This window comes from Macaca fascicularis, chromosome 15 (assembly GCF_037993035.2).
Source record: "Macaca fascicularis isolate 582-1 chromosome 15, T2T-MFA8v1.1".
NCBI lineage: Eukaryota > Metazoa > Chordata > Mammalia > Primates > Cercopithecidae > Macaca > Macaca fascicularis.
In genome coordinates, this window is record NC_088389.1 from 1,293,956 (window position 1) to 1,311,330 (window position 17,375).

Here is a 17,375-nt window from a genome sequence, read left to right on the forward strand (position 1 = left end):
GTGGTGTTATCACATTTGTTGACTTACATATGTTTAACCATCCCTGCATTCCTGGTATGAAACCCACATGATCGCGGTGGATTATCTTTTTGATATGCTGTCAGATTCGGTTAGCTAGTATTTTGTTGAGGATTTCTGCATCTATGTTCATCAGGGATACTGGTCTGTAGTTTTCTTTTTTGGTTATGTCCTTCCCTGGTTTTGGTAGTAGGGTGATATTGGCTCATAGAATGAGTTAGGGAGAATTCCCTCTTTCTCTACCTCATGGAATAGTGTCGATAGGATTGGTACCAATTCTTCTTTGAATGTCTGATAGAATTCTGGTGTGAATCCATCTGGTCCTGGACTTTATTTTTTTCTTAATTTTTTAATTACCATTTCAATCTCACTACTCGTTACTGGTCTGTTCAGGGTATCTAATTCTCCCTGATTTAAGTTAGGATGGTTGTATCTTTTCAGGAGTTTATCCATCTCCTCTAGGTTTTCTAGTTTATGTGCATAAAGGTGTTCATAGTAGCTTTGAATAATCTTTTGTATTTCTGTGTTATCAGCAGTAATATCTCCCATTTCATTTCTAATTGAGCTTATATTTGGATCTTCTCTCTTATTTTATTGGTTAATCTTGCTAATAGTCTATCAATTTTATTTATCTTTTCAAAGAATCAGCTTTTTGTTCAATTTATCTTTTGTAATTTTTTTGTTTCAATTTCACTTAGTTCTGCTCTGATTTTCATTACTTCTCTTCTTCTGGTGGGTTTGAGTTTGGATTGTTCTTGTTTCTTCAGTTGTGTGAGACATGACCTTAGACTGTCTATTTGTGCTCTTTCAGTCTTTCCGATGTAGGCATTTAAGGCTATGAACTTTCCTCTTAGCACTGCCTTTGCTGTATCCCAGAGGTTTTGATAGGTTGTGTCACTATTATTGTTCAGTTCAAAGATTTTTTTAAATTTCCATCTTGATTTCATTGTTGACCCAATAATCAAACAGGAGCAGGTTGTTTAATTTCCATGTATTTGCATGGTTTTGTGGATGCCTTTGGAGTTGATTTCCAATTCTATTCCACTGTGGTCTGAGAGAGTACTTGATATCGTTTAGATTTTTTAAAATTTCCTAAGACTTGTTTTGTGGCCTATCATATGGTCCATCTTGGAGAATGTTCCATGTACTGATGAATAGAATGCATATTCTGCAGTTGTTGAGTAGAATGCTCTGTTAAGTCCATTTGTTGTAGGGTATAGTTTAAGTTCATTCCTTCTCGGTTGACTGTCTCGATGACCTGTCTAGTGCTGTCAGTGGAGTATCAAAGTCCCCCACTATTACTGTGTTGCTGTCTACCTCATTTCCTAGGTCTAGTAGTAATTGTTTTATAAATGTTAGAGCTTCAGTGTTAGGTGCATATATATTGAGAATTATGATATTTTCCTGTTGGACAAGGCTTTTTATCATTATATAATGTCCCTCTTAGTCTTTTTTAACTGCTGTTGCTTTAAAGTCTGTTTTGTCTGATGAAAGAATAGCTATTCCTGCTTGCTTTAGTCTTCATTTGCACATGAAATATTTTTCCACCCCTTTACTTTAAGTTTATGTAAGTCCTTATGTGTTAGGTGAGTCTCCTGAAGACAGCAGAAACATGGTTGGTGAATTCTTATCCATTCTGCCATTCTGTATCTTTTAAGTGGAGCATTTAGGTCATTTGCATTCAACATTAATATTGAGATGTGAGATACTATCTTATTCATTGTGCTATTTGTTGCCCAAATACCATGGTGTTTTTTCATTGTTATTGTTATATAGGTCCTGTTGGATTTATGCCTTAAGGAGGTTCTATTTTTGTGTACTTCAAATATATTTTTCAAGATTTAGAGCTTCTTTTAGCAGTTCTTATAGTGCTGGCTTGGTAGTGGTGAATTCTCTCAGCATTTGTTTGTCTGTAAAAGACTGTATCATTCCTTCATTTATGAGGTTTAATTTCACTGGACACAAAATTCTTGGCTGAAAAATGTTTTGTTTAAGGAGACTAAAGATAGGACCCTAATCGATCTCTTCTGGCTTGTAGGGTTTCTGTTGAGAAATCTTCTGTTAATTTCATAGGTTTTCCTTTATAGGTTACCTGATGTTTATGCCTCACAGCTCTTAAGATTTTCCTTCATCATGACTTCAGATAATCTGATAACTATGTGCCCAGGTGATGAATTTTTCTGCAATGAATTTTTGCAATGAATATCCCAGGTATCTTTTGAGTTCTTGTATTTGGATGTCTAAATCTCTAGCAAGGCTAGGGAAGTTTTCCTCAATTATGCACTCAATATGTTTTCCTAACTTTTAGATTTCTCTTCCTCCTCAAGTACACCAATTATTCTTAGGTTTGGACACTTAACTTAGTCCCATACTTCTTGGAGGCTTCATTTTTTGAAATTCTTCTATCTTCGATGGATAGGGTTAATTCAAAAGCCTTTGCTTTGAGCTCTGAGTTCTTTCTTCAGCTTGTTCAATTCTATTGCTGAAACTTTCCAGTGCATTTTGCATTTCTCTAAGTGTGTCCTTGATTTCCAAAAATTGTGATTTTTTTATGCTATTTCACTGAAGAATTTTCCTTTCATAACCTGTATCATGTTTTTGATTTCTTTAAGTTGAATTTCACCTTTCTCTAGTACCTCCTTGATTAGCTTAATAATGGACCTTCAGAATTCTTTTTCCTACAATTCAGAGATTTCGTTTTGGGTTTGGATCCATTGCTGGTGAGCTGGTGAGCTGGTGTGATCCTCTGGGGGTGTTTAAGAACCTTGTTTTGTCATATTACCAGAATTTTTTTTCTGGTTCCTTCTCATTTGGAACCAGAGGGAAGATCTGGGACTCAAGGGCCTCTGTTCATATTCTCTTATCCCATGGGGGTGGCTCCCTTGATGTGGTGTTCTCCCCCTACCCCTAGGAATGGGGCTTCCTGACAGCCAAACTGCAATGACTGACTGTTTTTGCTCTTGTGGGTCTACCCACCCAGTGGAGCTACCAGGCTTCAGGCTGGTACTAGGGAGTGTCTGTGAAGGGTCTTGTGATGTGATCCATCTTCAGGTCTTTCAGCTGCAGTTACCAGCACCTGCTCTAGTGGGGGTAGCAGGGGAGTGAAATGGACTCTGTGAGTTGTATTTTTGTTTAGTGTGCTCGTTTTATATTGGCTGGCCTCCAGCCAGGAGGTGGCGCTTTCAAGAGAGCATCAGCCGAGGTACTGTAGAAAGGATGCAAATTTGCCCTAAGGTAGTCTAATTAAGTATTCAGATTTCTCAGGGGTGAGCAGGACCACAGTGCCCTCAAGAGATTATAACCTTTGTCTTTGGCCATCAGGATGGGTAGAGAAAGACCACCAGGTGGGGGCAGGAATAGGGTGTCTGAGCTCCGACTCTCCTTGGGCAGGGCTTGCTGTGGCTGCTATGAGGGGTGCGGGTGTGGTTCTCAGTACAATGGGGTTATGTTTCCAGGAAGATTAAGGCCATTAGTCATACAGGTCGCCAGGAAAATGGGAGAGAGCCAGCAGTCACAGGCCTCACCCCACTCCCACGCAGCCCACAGTCCAAAAGGCCGGTCTCACTCCTACCATTCCCACCCCCAACAGCACTGAGTCTATTTCCAGGCAGCCAATGCCCAGAGCTGAGAGCTTGCCCCAGACCATCAGCCTCCACACTGAGAAAGCAAGCAGACTCAGTTTTTTGACCTCTCGGGGGGTCTGCAGAGGTGATACAGTTCTTTCAAGGGGTCCATGGATTCTCTCGGCTTTCTTATGTTCCTGTGGTAGTTCTTGGAGCAAAAGTTCATGATGTGAGTCTCCACACGCTGCTCTGTCTGTCCAAGCAGGAGCTACAAGCTAGTCCTGCCTCCTATCTGCCATCTTAATCCAATCCTGATCTAATTATTCAATTTCTGAAATGGTTCCATTTCCTGTTTTTTCTTCGGTTAATTTCTTCTTGGGTAAGTGGAAAAATACATTAGTATTTTTTATTCTAAATCATCCACTTTACTAAATGTATAAGCCTTTGTAGTGCTTTCAAATGATCTGGGTGGGGGGGTGGTAATTCATTCCTATTTGTTTCTGAAAGTATCTTTAACTCTGCCCTCACACTTAAACCACAGCTCTCTGGATTCAGAATTCTTGGCAAATAGTGACTGTACCCCAATGTTTCCTTTACTTCTCCATGACACTCTGGTATCCGTGCTCGTAAGACGTCGGCCATCAGACTTTTTTTTTTTTTTTTTAGGAAATCTGTTTTTCTAGGGCAGCATTTAAGATTTTCTTGAGATCACAATTTGTCTAGGTCTGGAATTATCTGTTTATCTTGCTTGGCCACCTGAGCACACATTCTCCAGGACTCCCTCAAGAGGGGCACTGGCCTCCCTCTCTTTCGCACCTCACATGGGCACCTCCACTCCAGCCCACCCTCACTTCCTTCTCTCCAGGAAGCCTCATGACCTCATCTCCACGCCCAGCTGGCTCAGTCTCGCAGCATCCTCCAGCTCACCCATGCTGTCTCTGATCATGTCCAGTGTACAGTTCACTCTACTTCTAAAATGTAAATAGCTATGTATTTCATTTCTAGGATTTGATTAGGTCTTTTCTTTGTTCTTAGGTGCCTTTTTACATAATTCTGTGTTTAACTGGTTCTCCCTTTACCCCTTGGAGGATGTTAGGCATATTCAGTTTAAAGTCATCTGTGTTTGTTCTGTCATTTCTTTTTCTTTGGGAGTGATTACGCCTTCTGACTGTAGATGCTGCTGGCACTGTCTGGGATGCTGACTGTTCCCAGCCCTCAGTTTGCACATCCACCATGAGCACAGCTGAAGCTGCTTTCTTCCCCCTCACATGCCCTCCCTGCCCTACTCCCAACCTCATTCAGAAGCAGGGGCTCCCACCCTGGGATCTCAGGACCCTGGTCCAGATTCACCTGTGGGAATTACAGGCCTAGCCACCAGTCGGCTCTGCCCTGCAGCCTTCCTGGTCTCCTCCAGCCGAAGAAGCCCTCACCCCTCCTCAGCCTCCTCCAAAGGGCCCAGGCACGTCCCCCAGTGCTTAGAGGGGGCTGAGCCACACCTGCACACTTCTGCTGCCATGGGACTCAGACTCCCAAGCCCATCTGCCGTTCTCAGGCCATGTCCTGGTGCCCGGGTCTCTGCTGTCTCTCACCACTGTATGTTCTATTCCATTTCTATTCCTCAGAGATTTTGTTTTTACTTGTCTAGGTCCTCTTAATTTCTAAGTGTATTTTTTTTATCTTATTGCCGTGTTTAGAGCAAGGGGCATGTAATGTCTGAATCAGAGCATTATCTGATCAGAAAAGCCCACTTTCCTCCCAACTTTGACTTCTCTCCCTCATCACACTCAGGTCTTTTCTTGTAACAAACACAGCAAAGCATGGCTGTGGTCATGTGCCGCGCAACCCTCCTGGCATGGAGCCCCTCCCTGCAACAGCTTCTACAGGGCAAAGCCTCAGCCTGGCCCCCCCACACCTGGAGTTTCCTGTCCCACCCCCGCCACCCTCTTGCCACCCCAGACACTCCTCACATTTTGGCTGCTTTGCTGGAAATGCGCTCCTCCCAGTTTCCCTTGCCTGACATTCAGGACTCTACAGGCAGCTCCAGGCCTGTGACCTCCCCATCATGCGGCTTGGAGACCATCCACTTCTGTCCCAGCGGCTGACATAGGTCCTGTCACCCACTAAGAGTTCAAAAAACATCTGGGAGACCAAAGTCTGGAAGTCACTGGCCTGTGAGCAGCCAAGGCTTTCAAGTCAGAGAGAGGGAGGACAGTCGGAGGCTGACAAGTGCCCCCGACTCAAGGAATCAGAGGAGAGGAGGAGAGGCAGCAACTCAAACATGAGACCAGAGAGGAAGAAGAGATGACAACAGCAAGGCCCTGACAGGCCTGAAGCAGATGCGCCTCTGGGAGAAGAGTTAGCTCTGCCTGACAGTGACTAGGAGCTGACAGGCCATAGGCTCCAGCCTAGCAGGGTGAGGGTGAGTGGGAAGATGTGAGAAAGGGGACCGTCGTGGAGGCCTGTGGTGCAAATTAGGACAGAACTCCTCTTTCAGCCAATCGTCTAATTTGGTCTGAATGGTCTGCTGGCAAGACTTCCTCCCTTTGAGAGAGTGGGACCGAAAGGGCCCCTCTCTTCACACAGGTTGCAGGCTCCAGCCCTGACCAAAGGTAGTAGGACCAGCAGCCCCAGAAGCCAGGGAGCCAAGCTGAGCCCCTGGCCTGGAGCAAACACAGACTGTTGGGCCTCCCTAAGAGGCATCACAGGCAAGACAACAGCCGCCATCCTGTTCAGTCTCAGACATGGCATCCAAGTATGTTTCATGGGACAGGAGTGCAAGGCATTCTCCCATCAGTAAGACCAGTCATGGGCAGGATTGTGGGGCCACACCCTATGAAAGGGGAGAGTACCCAACCAAGAAAGTCCTCAAAAGGGAACCCTCCAAGAGGGCAGAGGCTGCGTGAGCCAACAAAGTCTCTGTCGTAGAGAAATGGGGCCCCAGCCCCCACTTCCCAAGGAGCTGAGGGGGGCAGTTTTCCAGATACAGACGAGAACTGAGGGGGTCAATGGCATCTGAGATAGTAGCAAGAGAAGTTTAGGGAGTGCTTTGTTTTTTGTTCTCGGAGGATAAAAAACAGAAATGCATGCAAGTCTCAGGAGCCAAGAGATAAACTGGTGGCTTGAAGCCCAGCTGGGCCCCCAGGGAACTATACTTGCTCCCTACGGTGCTGCCACAGAATCCAATTTTCTTCACCATAGGGGCTGGGGTCCCTGGACCTGGAGATCTGCACGTTGCCGGCTGCCTGTGCTCCCCTCATTTGAGGAACACTGTGTCTGAAAGGTCGGCGATCTGGGCCGTGCGGAGGAACAAGGGAGGGAATGACAGGAGAGTCCGCCTTCCCAGCACCCAGGGGAGACGGGAGCCGGACAGTCTGCAAATGTGCAAAGTAAGGGCCTTACCTGGAAGACAGTGAGGATGGCAGCAGGGAAGGTGTCGAAGTTGGTTGTGGGAGTCTCATCCTGGAAGTTGAACCTGAGGAAAACGAAGGCTTGGGAAGCGGCAGCCCCTCAGCAGCGAGGCAGCGCCTGCGGGCTCCGGCATGGTCTCAACCTGCTCGCTTCAGGCTGCAGACCGCTGCACACCGGCCCCTCTGAGGACCTTCCTGGCAGGAAGGTGGGTGGAGGCAGCCTGGGCGGCGCTGTCTGCTCTGAGCTCTACCTCCCTGCAAGCCCCCAGCCTTGAGCTCTCCTGCCCGGGCCCACTTACTGTCCCCCAAACAGCTGCATCCCCAGCAGGGCGAAGACGACAATGAACAGGAAGAGCAAGAAGAGCAGGCTGATGATGGACTTCATGGAGTTCAGCAGGGACACCACCAGGTTCCGCAGGGAGCTCCAGTACCTGCAGGGCCAGGCAGGGGGTCTGAGCCAGCTCCAGACACTGACTTCACACTCATGGCTCTCTGCAGCCACACTTAAGGCTCCCGTGACTTTCTAAACCCTGAGGGCTGCACGCCTAGGTATGAAGTCAGAGCTTTTCTCTGGAGTTCCAGGCCCACTGCCCTGGACTTCTCTCCCTGAGGGCCCCATGGGACGGCAAAGAAAAACACACCCAGTGCAGGACTCACCTCATCCCCCCAAACTGCTCCCTGCCACTAGGTTCAGGAGGGATGAGGCCACCATCCAGGTGGCCAGGCCCAATCCCAAACTTCATCTTCAGCCCCTCCCTGCCCCTCACCCCTCAAACCCAGTCAGCTACCAAGTGTCTCAGACTAATGCCATGTGAAGCAAGTCCCACAACTGCTGTCATCAGCCCACAGCAGGAGGAGCAGCTGCACCAGAACCTAGAGCAGATCTTCTGCAAGCGCTATGGCTGGTGGCAGAGACCCTGGCTCCAGTGCCCCCTCACCAGGGACCAGGGACACGCGGCGTGGAGAGCTTGTAGGGCGGCACCACACAGACTCTCTGTGGTATCCCTCAACGCCCCCCATCCCAGAGGGCAGTGACCATGCCCTGCTCATGCATGGGTCCCCCTGGCACACAGGCGCCACCGAGGTTGCTGACGGCAACTGAGGGGCCGGTCCCTCATGTCCCTGTGCCTCTGCACATGCTGTCCCATCTCCCTGCAATGGAGGGACTGCAGGACAGACACTGGTCTCCTTTGGTGCTCACTCTACCCCTGGGCACCCTTGGGCTCCCAAACCGTGTCCTTCTCCCTGGCACCCACATCAGAGACCCCGCTATCCTCCATAGATTCTCTTACAAAGTACCTGAGGGCTAATGGCAGATGGGGTGGAAGATTCTGGGAAAGGAATCGAGACTTCTCCTGGGACTAGCAGGGGTCTAGGCCAGCCTGCCTCAGGACAGGGGTCACCTACTTCCTGGGAGAAAATGGAGCCCAAGATGCCAGACCTGGAGGTGGGGTAAAGGCAGCCCTGTGGTCACTTCCTGGACCCTCACACCAGCAGGTTCTGGGAAGGCAACAGAAGTCTGAGGACGCACAGCACAGAGCACCGGTGGGGATTCTGTCCCAGTGGGACTCAACTCTGCCCAAAACTCTTCTGCCTTTATAGCTTCATATCCTCCTATGGTCTTAGGTTTGGATTTAGAGTGGATTTTGGAAAAGAGCTGGGATTTCAGTTGCCCTGGGGAGGTCAGTGGGCTTCTGAGAGGTCGTCTTGATCACCAGAGGTGTGACCTATGACCTGGCCCTGCATGGGCTCAGTGTCGGCAGCTCTGCTCTTTGGGCCCTACAGCTGCCAAGGACACAAACCAAGGTCGATGCTGGCCCATGCGTGCGTCTGGTAGGGTCCAGCTACTCAGGAGCCTCCGCGGTGCAGCCTTTGCTGCTGATGAGACTGCTGTGAGGAGGGTCTCTCTCTCTCTTCCCCACTACAACTCTGGCAGCAAGGGGAAGGGTTTTTGCCCTGGTCCTCCTCTCACTACCTGCATCTGTCATTTCTTGGGCTTCAGTCTCTTTGTAGGCAAACTGCAGCAACTCACTTCCAGAGACAAGTGGTACAAAACTGTAAACATGGTCTTGTCACTGCCATCGTCAGCAAGGTGCAGGGTGGGGAAAGCAGGCCTGGGCACGGGGGCCAGGCAGGCACCAGGCTGGCTCGGTAAGAAGCTCAGGGCCATGGCAGGGTGCACACAGGCTCCCAGGGGTGGAGCTGCAGGGAAGGTGGGCAGACTTGGGGACCAGACGGTGGACAAGCTTCCATCTGATGACTTCTGTCTTCCTCATTAACTACAAAGCAAAGTCACCTTTGAAGGCTGGGAAGATGGGGTGGTGGTTTCAAGAGAGGAGATGACACGAATCGTGGGGAGCAAGTGAACAAGAAAGCTAAAGGGTGCCAGAGGCCAGTCGGGGATGGCCCTGAGGGCAGATGTGGCCCCACAAGGCTGTTTTGGAACCATCTTTTGTATTTAAACCAACTGTAAGCCACAGAGAGAGCTTCTGGGTGCTATGAACTCCTGGGGACAAGCACCCTGTGTGGCTGATCCCACGCCCTCTCCACCCTACACCTGCCCTCGCCTGGGAGCGCAGGGGACATACTTCGTGACTTTGAAGATCCTCAGCAGGCGGAGGGCCCGCAGCACGCTGATCCCAAAGGAGCTTCCAGGCTTGATGGCCGCCCAGACCACTTCAAAGACGCTCCCCACAATGACCTGCAATGGGATGGCGTTAGCCTTGGGTGCACCGCATCCGCACCCGTGCATGCAGATGGATGTGTGTGCGCACCCTGACTGGCTGCACCTCTCCGTAAGGAACCATCCTGCTTCCTTGTCTGACAATCAAGCCAGATAGGGTAACTAACACAAGGCACACACCTCACACTGAGCTCTTGGAACCTTTGGGGAAGGCTGTAGAGTCCCACCAGTCCCGGTACCTGCCCTCCCTCCCACTCCCCACCCCCCATCCCCCACCCCAGACGCACCAGGAGGACACAGACGTGGGCTAGGTTAGGCCTGCTGGCTTTCTGGCAGACCTTACAACCACCTGGTCTAATACCTCCTCTGTGCTTGACCACAGCCTGGTGACACTGGTGTCTTCTTCAACAACTCTGGAGCTGGGCAAACTTTCAGACAGCACTGACTGTTAAGACTGTTCTCTCAGACTAGCAAAATCTGTCTCCCTGTAACTTCCCCTCCCTGATTCTGCCACTGCTCCAAGATACTCAGATTCATAAATTGTATCTTGAGTCTTTTCTTCTCCAAATGACCAGGAAACAGCACATGCCACCAAGAACAGATTATGGCAAGCCTGCCTGTTTGTTGCATGCACCATTGACATTGGTGAGCTGAAATTTGTAAGCAAAGTACACGTCCCTCCTTCCAGCCGTTCCTCAGATAGACCGTGAGGAGGGCCGTCCTGGTCAGGGCCTGGTGTGAGGGACTCAGAAAGGACAGACCAGGGGGCTGGAACACAGGAGACCCTTTACCACCTTCCCCCTGGACAGGACAAGCAAGGGGCCCCAGACTGAATTCTTTCCCAGGCCACCACACCTCAAGGGGCACAATCTGGGCTCACAGAAAGCAGGAGTGCCCATGTCTTCTTCATGTGTGTAATTCTCATTTCCTCTAAGCCACACTTCTGCAACTGGTGTGGAGAATTCCAAAGCTGAGCCTCTCAAACTCAATTATATTGTATTTGGGACATATATTTTCCGAAGTTTCAGTCATTTCCACCAATTTCACATCAACTGCAAATCTGATGAGCTTAACGTCAATGTTCTCACAAAGTCACTGAGAGAACGATGAATATGCTAAGACAGAGCCCTGCGGTACATCTCCAGAGACCTCCCTACAGGCTGACACTAATCTGTAAACCAGCATGTCTGGGAATGGCTGTGCACCATTTATGGATCAACTCAAATGCACAGTCATCTGCTGCACCTTTCTCTACCTTGTCCACAGATCGCCATTCAGAGAGTATCTAATGTTCTGTCAACAACCAGGTACACCAATATCCACAGCACCTGTGATAACCCTATCAATACAACAAATTAGGTGAGCTTGCCACCCGAGTCTTGCCAAGAGTGCCATCTGTTCTTGGTGATCACACGTGGCCCTTGATCATCACTACCAACTTTTCTCTGCAACAGCAAATCATCCAGATGCTTGCGTAGGGTTGAAGATTGTAGTTTTCTAAATATACTCTCTTCTCATTGCCAGTCTTCCAGCATCTCTCCTGTTTTCCACTAATTCTTTAAATTTGTCTTCATTGGTTCATATAGTAGGCAGCCTCTAAGATGGCCTCAGGAATCCCCACCACCCAGTATTCACTCCCCTGTATAATGCTATCCCCTTGAGGATGGGTTGGACCTAGTGACTCACTCTTAGTAAACGGAATACAGCAAAAATGATGGGATGCCACCTCTGAGATCTTGGGAACTCTTGACTCTCTTTCTCTGAACACCAGATATCATGTCATAAGGACACTCAGGCAGCTGGGAGAGGCCCATGTGACCAGGAACAGAGGCCTGCCAGCAGCCACACGAGTGAGCCCGGAAGCAGATTTTTTAGGTCCATTGACAGCCATCATGGGCATGAGGCTGGAAGTGAATTCTCCAGCCCCAAATGAGCCTGGGAAAACTGCAGCCTCACTAGAGACCGCAAGCCAGGCGCACCCAGTTAAGCCACCCTGATTCCTGATTCACAGAAACAGTGAAATAATAAATACTTGTTTTCTTACGCCACTAAGCTTTTGGATAATTTGTTCCCCGGCAGGAAAAGTCAATACAGATTTTGGAATCAGAAGTGGGGTGACGCTGTGATAAAAACCTAAAATGTGGGAGTGGTTTTGGAACCAGAGGATGGACACTGAGCAGCATATTCATGAAGGGCTAAAGTGCACTTAACACATAATTCATAGAATTTTGGACATTATGCATGCCGCACACCAGGGTCTGCAGGAAAGCAAGGAGAGTTTCATAGGAAACTAGAGAAAGGAGTCCTGTTGTGTGCTGGCAGAAAGTTTAGCCACACTGTTGCATGCAGCTATGTAAAAAGTAGAAAACAGGCCAAGTGCGCGGTGGCTCACACCTGTAATCCCAACACTTTGGGAGGTTGAGGCAGGCAGATCACTTGAGGTCAGGAGTTCAAGACCAGCCTGACCAACATGGTGAAACCCCATCTCTGCTAAAAATACAAAAAATTAGCTGGGCGTGGTGGTGGGTGCCCGTAATCTCAGCTACTCAGGAGGCTGAGGCAGGAAAATCGCTTGAACCTGGGAGGCGGAGGTTGTAGTGAGCCAAGATCATGCCACTGCACTCCAACCTGGGCAAGAGTGAGACTATGTCTCAAAAAAAAAAAGTAGAAAACATGCTTAATAAACCAGATCAACCTCAAGAGCTCTCCGAGCCAAGTGCTGAAGGTGCCACCTCATGTCTTCTTGCTGCTTATAGTCAAATGTGAGAGGAGAGAGTTAAACCCAGGAAAGTGCATTAAATAAAAGGAAGCCAGGACTTGCTGGTTTTGAATATGCTCAGCCTCTCCAGATAGCAACATTAATAATGGCAAGGTCTCAACAAAGACATGGAAAAAAAAATGCTCAACACCACTAATTAGAGACATGCAAATCAAAACCACAGTGAGATACCATCACACCAGTCAGAATCGCTATCATTAAAAAGTCAAAAAATAACAGATGTTGGCGAGGCTACAGAGAAAAGGGAATGTTGGTGGGAATGTAAATTAGTCCAGTCACTGTGGAAAACAGTTTGCAGACTTCTCAAAGAACTAAAATAGATCTACCATTTGATCCAGCAATCCCACTACTGGTTATATACCCAAGGGACTATAACTCGTTCTACCAAAGAGACACATGCACTTGTTCACCACAGCACTATTCACAACAGCAGGGACACAAACCAGCTTAGGTGCCAGTTAACAGTGGACTGGATAAAGAAAATGTGGTATATATACACCATGGAAGACTGCACAGCTATTTAAAAAAAAAAAAAAAAAAAAACACGTATTTTGCAGTAATATAGATGCGGCCAGAGGCCATTATCCTAAGTGAATTAATGCAGAAACAGAAAACCAAATACCACACGTTCTCACGCGTGGGAGCTAAACAAGGGTAGACATGGACACAAAGTAGGGAACAATAGACACTGAGTACTAGAGGGAGGGGAAGGAGTTGACAAACTATCTTCCGGGTACTATGCTCACTACCTGGGTGATGGGATCGTGTGTATCCCAAACCTTAGCATCACACAACATACCCATGTAACAAACCTGCACATGTGCACCCTGAATCTAAATAAAACTTGAAATTTTAAAGAGAGAAAGGTGGCATGGTCTAAAGATGAAGCCAAGGGCAAGACTGTGACTTTTAGTTGAGATCCCAAAAGGATCAAAGGTAGCGTCTCAGAGCGCTACTCAGCCACATTTTCAGGCTCTTCAAAGAGATTGAGGGTGCCTCACACATCCGGTCAATGAAGCAGTAACTTCTCCAAGACACTGGAGGTGTTGACCCTTAGCATCTCAACAGGAACACAGACAGAAAAGGTCTAATGCCTAATAGGTGTGGGTAGAGCTTTTTTCTAATAAAGTGAACCCCAAGGTTCACAACACATCCATAAAGTTCTTAAAGGACATATATGCAGAGACATCACCAACTTGAACTGAAAGAATCAAGACAGTACACAACGAAAACAGGTCTTTAAATTCCCAAAATTCTGCCAGTGGGAAGGAGGCTGAGAAAACCATTCAACTGAAAACCTGAACTACCTTTCACGGAAAAGCAAAGGGAGGGAGAGGGCAGAACCAAGAGCCCAGAGGGTTTCCTGGCTGTAATAACGAATCCCAGACTTTCAGCATGTGCCCCGCTGGATTTCAGAATCCCTATGGACCAGTGGCTCAGCTTTCTGCTGTCCCCTTGCTGAGCAGGAATATCTACTGCAGTTACCCTGTGCCCATCCTACCACTGCACGCTGAATGTGGAGCATAGATAACCGTCTAGTTCCACAGGTCAACGGAATAAGAGGCACCGTGGCCACTGCACTTAGGGAACTACACTCGAGGAGCCTCACCCACACCTGAACCTAACTGAGGATGAGATTCTGGACTCTGAGTTGATGCTGTAATGGATAAGATTTTGGGGAGTTGGAAGGGGTGAAGGTGTTTTACACTGGGAGGGATATGAGTCACTGAGAGCCAGAGGGCAGGCTGTGGCAAGCAGCCTCTTCAATGGCCCCCGTGGTCCTCACTGTCTGGTGTTCACATCTTCGCGTAATACCTGCCCCCATATATTCCTACCCCCAGCCCAGTCACTGGCCCAGTGACTCACTCTTAACTAAAAGACAACGGCAAAACTGACAGGATCTTTCTTTCAAGACAGGATTTCTATAGCTTCTGTCTTATGTGCTCTCAGTTCTCTCCCTCAGACCACAGCTGAGGACGTTCCAGCAGCCTATGGAGAGGCCACACGACCAGCAACCCAGCCTTCTAGCAACCAAACGCATGAGCTTGAAACCAAATTCTATAGTCCCAGTCAAGCTGTGGAATGACCGTATCTTTGGCCTTCAACTGGGCTGAATCCTCCTGAGGGACCCTGGGCCAGAGATACCCAGTTAAGCCACAGCTGAATTCCTAAGCCAAAGAAATGTGAAACAGATGTTTGTACTTTAAAGCTGCTAAGTGTTAGAAGAATGTGTCAGCTTATGTGCAAATTATCTCCATGTCCTGAGATGCAGTCAGCTCAGATCAGAAGATGAGAAGACATGAAAAAGATCCCTGCATCTCCGACTTCTCTCCATCTCTCAGCTCCCTGTCAATGCACTCAGGTTTCCTTGTGACCAAGAAGTCGAAGGGTAAGCAGGGTTGTTGTCTTCCCACCATCTATCGAAATCACAGGTTTCGATGTAGGCGGCCACCGCCTTCCCTTCCTCAGAGATCAGAAACACAGCATGATGCAAAACCACTACCCCCGAGGCCAGAAAGCCAGGCTCACCCACTGACTCCTCTCAAACCAATGGGCAGCCTGGGGCCAGTCACACAATGTCTGCCGTTATCATCAATAAAATGAGAGTCCTTGTGAGGATTCAACAAAATCACAGACACAAATGTCTACCACGGGGAGAAGTATAGCGCTCATGAGAGAAAAAGTCCAATTAAGCTGAATTTTCTTACTGAAGTTTTACTACCACAGTCCAGGCCCCTCTCTGGCTCCTGTAAACACTGCAGAGCTCCAAACCCTCCCTTGGGGGACAGCACTCCTACTCCCCACTCCTTCCCGAGGAGGCAGTGCTCCCACCTGTCACTCCTCCATGGGAGGGGTAGTGCTCCCACCTGTCACTCCTTCCTGGAGGACTCTGCTCCCACCCTTCACTCCTTCCTAGGGAGGTAATGCTCACGCCTGTTACTCCTTCCCGGGGGACTCTGCTCCCACCCTTCACTCCACCCTGAGGGGTGCAGTGCTCCCAGCCTTTACTCCTTCCGGGGGGGGCAGATCTCCCACTCTTCACTCCATCCTGGGGGGCAGTGCTCCCACTCATCACTCCTTGTCACTCCCACTTGTCACTCCTTACTGGAGGGTTTGAAGCGCTCTGGTACAAAGCCTTGGAGGGAGTACTTACTCCCACTCCTCCCTCCTCCCTCAGGGGGCGGCGTGGCCACCCATCATTCCCAGCCTCCAGCAGGAAGGCTCAGAACTCAGCCTCTGGGCAGGTGCCAACAGTGCCACATCCCTAGGCTCGGGGTTCAGGTCCCAGGAAGTGTCCTGTGCTCCCTGCCGGGTTCCAGCGAAGAGTGTCTCGGACTGCCCTGCCCTGCCCTCTGTGCTCGAGTGTCATGGTAAGCGGTGAAACACGCTGCCTCCAAGGCTTCCCTCACCTACTGAAGTTGGTAAAGAGACCCAGGCCAAGGCCACCACCTCCCCCAGCCCCGCAAAGAGGGCAGGACCATCACGGCCTAGCAGGCCCCAACCCCCAGAAGTGCTGGTGGATGTACCCAAGCCTGCCCAGGGCCAGAGCCCCCCGAGCTCCATTGGGGAGAGACTGAGCCCTCCACAGGTTCGTGAGATCCCAGGCATGGAGGCAGCTGCAGAGCCTTCAGATGACTGTGAAAGTCTACGGACAGGATCAGAAGAGGGAGGAGTGGCCTCCCGCCAACAGAGAGCGGCTGAGGCTGACACTCCCATCAGGCCTGGCCACAACAGGCCTCCTCTGCCAGCCCCTGCTCCTCACTGTCTTCAGGTAGGCTTTCTGACCCATGGAGGGTCACAGACCCCAGTCCACACTGGGCATGGCCTATGGGCAGGGGCCATGTGTGCACACGCAGGAAAGGACACAGCCTGGGCCCCTGTGGGCCCCCGATGAGGTCTCTCACTCACCCCAAAGTCAAAGCAGTTGAAGGAGGACCGGAAGTAGCTTCTGGGCCCCAGGCCATACATCTTCAGGGACATCTCTGTGAGGAAGAGACCCAGGAAAACAAACTCTGCAAAATCTAGGAGAAGCCGGAGAAGAGGGGGATTAGCTCGAGGCCTCCTCCCACTCCGGCTCCAGCCCAGACTGGAGGACACCAGACCTCTGGGCCTTCCCAGGGCTGAGCCTTCCAGGCCTGGCCTACAGTCCCATGCTCTGAAGTCTCAGCCCAGGAAAGGAACGATAGATTGAGAGGGACACGGAGAGGTACCTGTTCCAGTCTGAAAGGTGATGAGTGCCTAGTGCCTCTGAGACCCAGAGAAGGACGGGCTCAGCAGGAGGCAAGCTCCCAAGATCAGCCCAGGTGTGACTTCTGGAGTCATGGGGGTGCCCCCTCCTCACCAGAGGAGGGCCTGGGGCTATGAGGCAAAGGGCCCCATTTCCCCCGGGGAGAGGCCCAGCTACAGCTTCCAGTTGTTGGTCCTTCCACCTCTGGCCTCACCCCAATCTCTGACCGAAGGTGGGGTCCCTCAACCTCCTTGTCAGAATCTCCCATCTTTCCACTGGGACTTCCCAGAGGAAAGGCGCCTCTCCCCAGGATGGCCACAGCACTGTGGCTGACTTGTATTCTGTTCACATTTGCTGCCCTGAAGGCAGACCTCCTCCACCACTGCACTCCTATCCAGCACGAGGCTGCCAAGAGGCACTGTCCCCTTGCACTCTCACCGAGTCACAGAGGTTCCCACGGGCACAACAGCAGTGGAGCGGGGCTGTCCTGGGCCCAGGAGTCCTGCTGACCCTTCCAGGCCTCAGGACTGAGAGAGGCCATACCTGGGCTAGAGGGCTGTGCTGGGATTTCAAGGTACACAGACCCTGCTCACCCAGCCCAAGCAGAAGGAGGGAAGCAGCACAAAAGAACGCCGTGGCTCCAGAGGCCACAGGCAGCAGGAGGCCCAGCCAGGCCCAGCCACGGGCTGAGCCAGGA

At 49.8% G+C, this 17,375-nt stretch overlaps 1 protein-coding gene across 21 annotated transcripts in view; it reads right to left on the bottom strand.

Moving 5' to 3' along the window:
• Positions 1-17,375, bottom strand: part of CACNA1B (calcium voltage-gated channel subunit alpha1 B) — a 251,926-nt gene that overhangs the window by 131,981 nt on the left and 102,570 nt on the right. For 20 of the 21 annotated variants that reach the window (XR_012424018.1, XR_012424020.1, XR_012424019.1 and 17 more), the window contains 4 exons: positions 16,360-16,472; positions 9,577-9,689; positions 7,288-7,419; positions 6,981-7,053 (listed from right to left, as the gene is read on the bottom strand). Coding sequence is in view for 16 of the 21 variants with exons in the window: in XM_074015801.1 (XP_073871902.1) it covers positions 6,981-7,053; positions 7,288-7,419; positions 9,577-9,689; positions 16,360-16,472 (431 nt within the window). In the remaining 5 variants the exon portion in view is untranslated. The remainder of the gene's footprint in view (positions 1-6,980; positions 7,054-7,287; positions 7,420-9,576; positions 9,690-16,359; positions 16,473-17,375) is intronic. The other variant, XM_074015802.1, reaches the window with a different exon arrangement.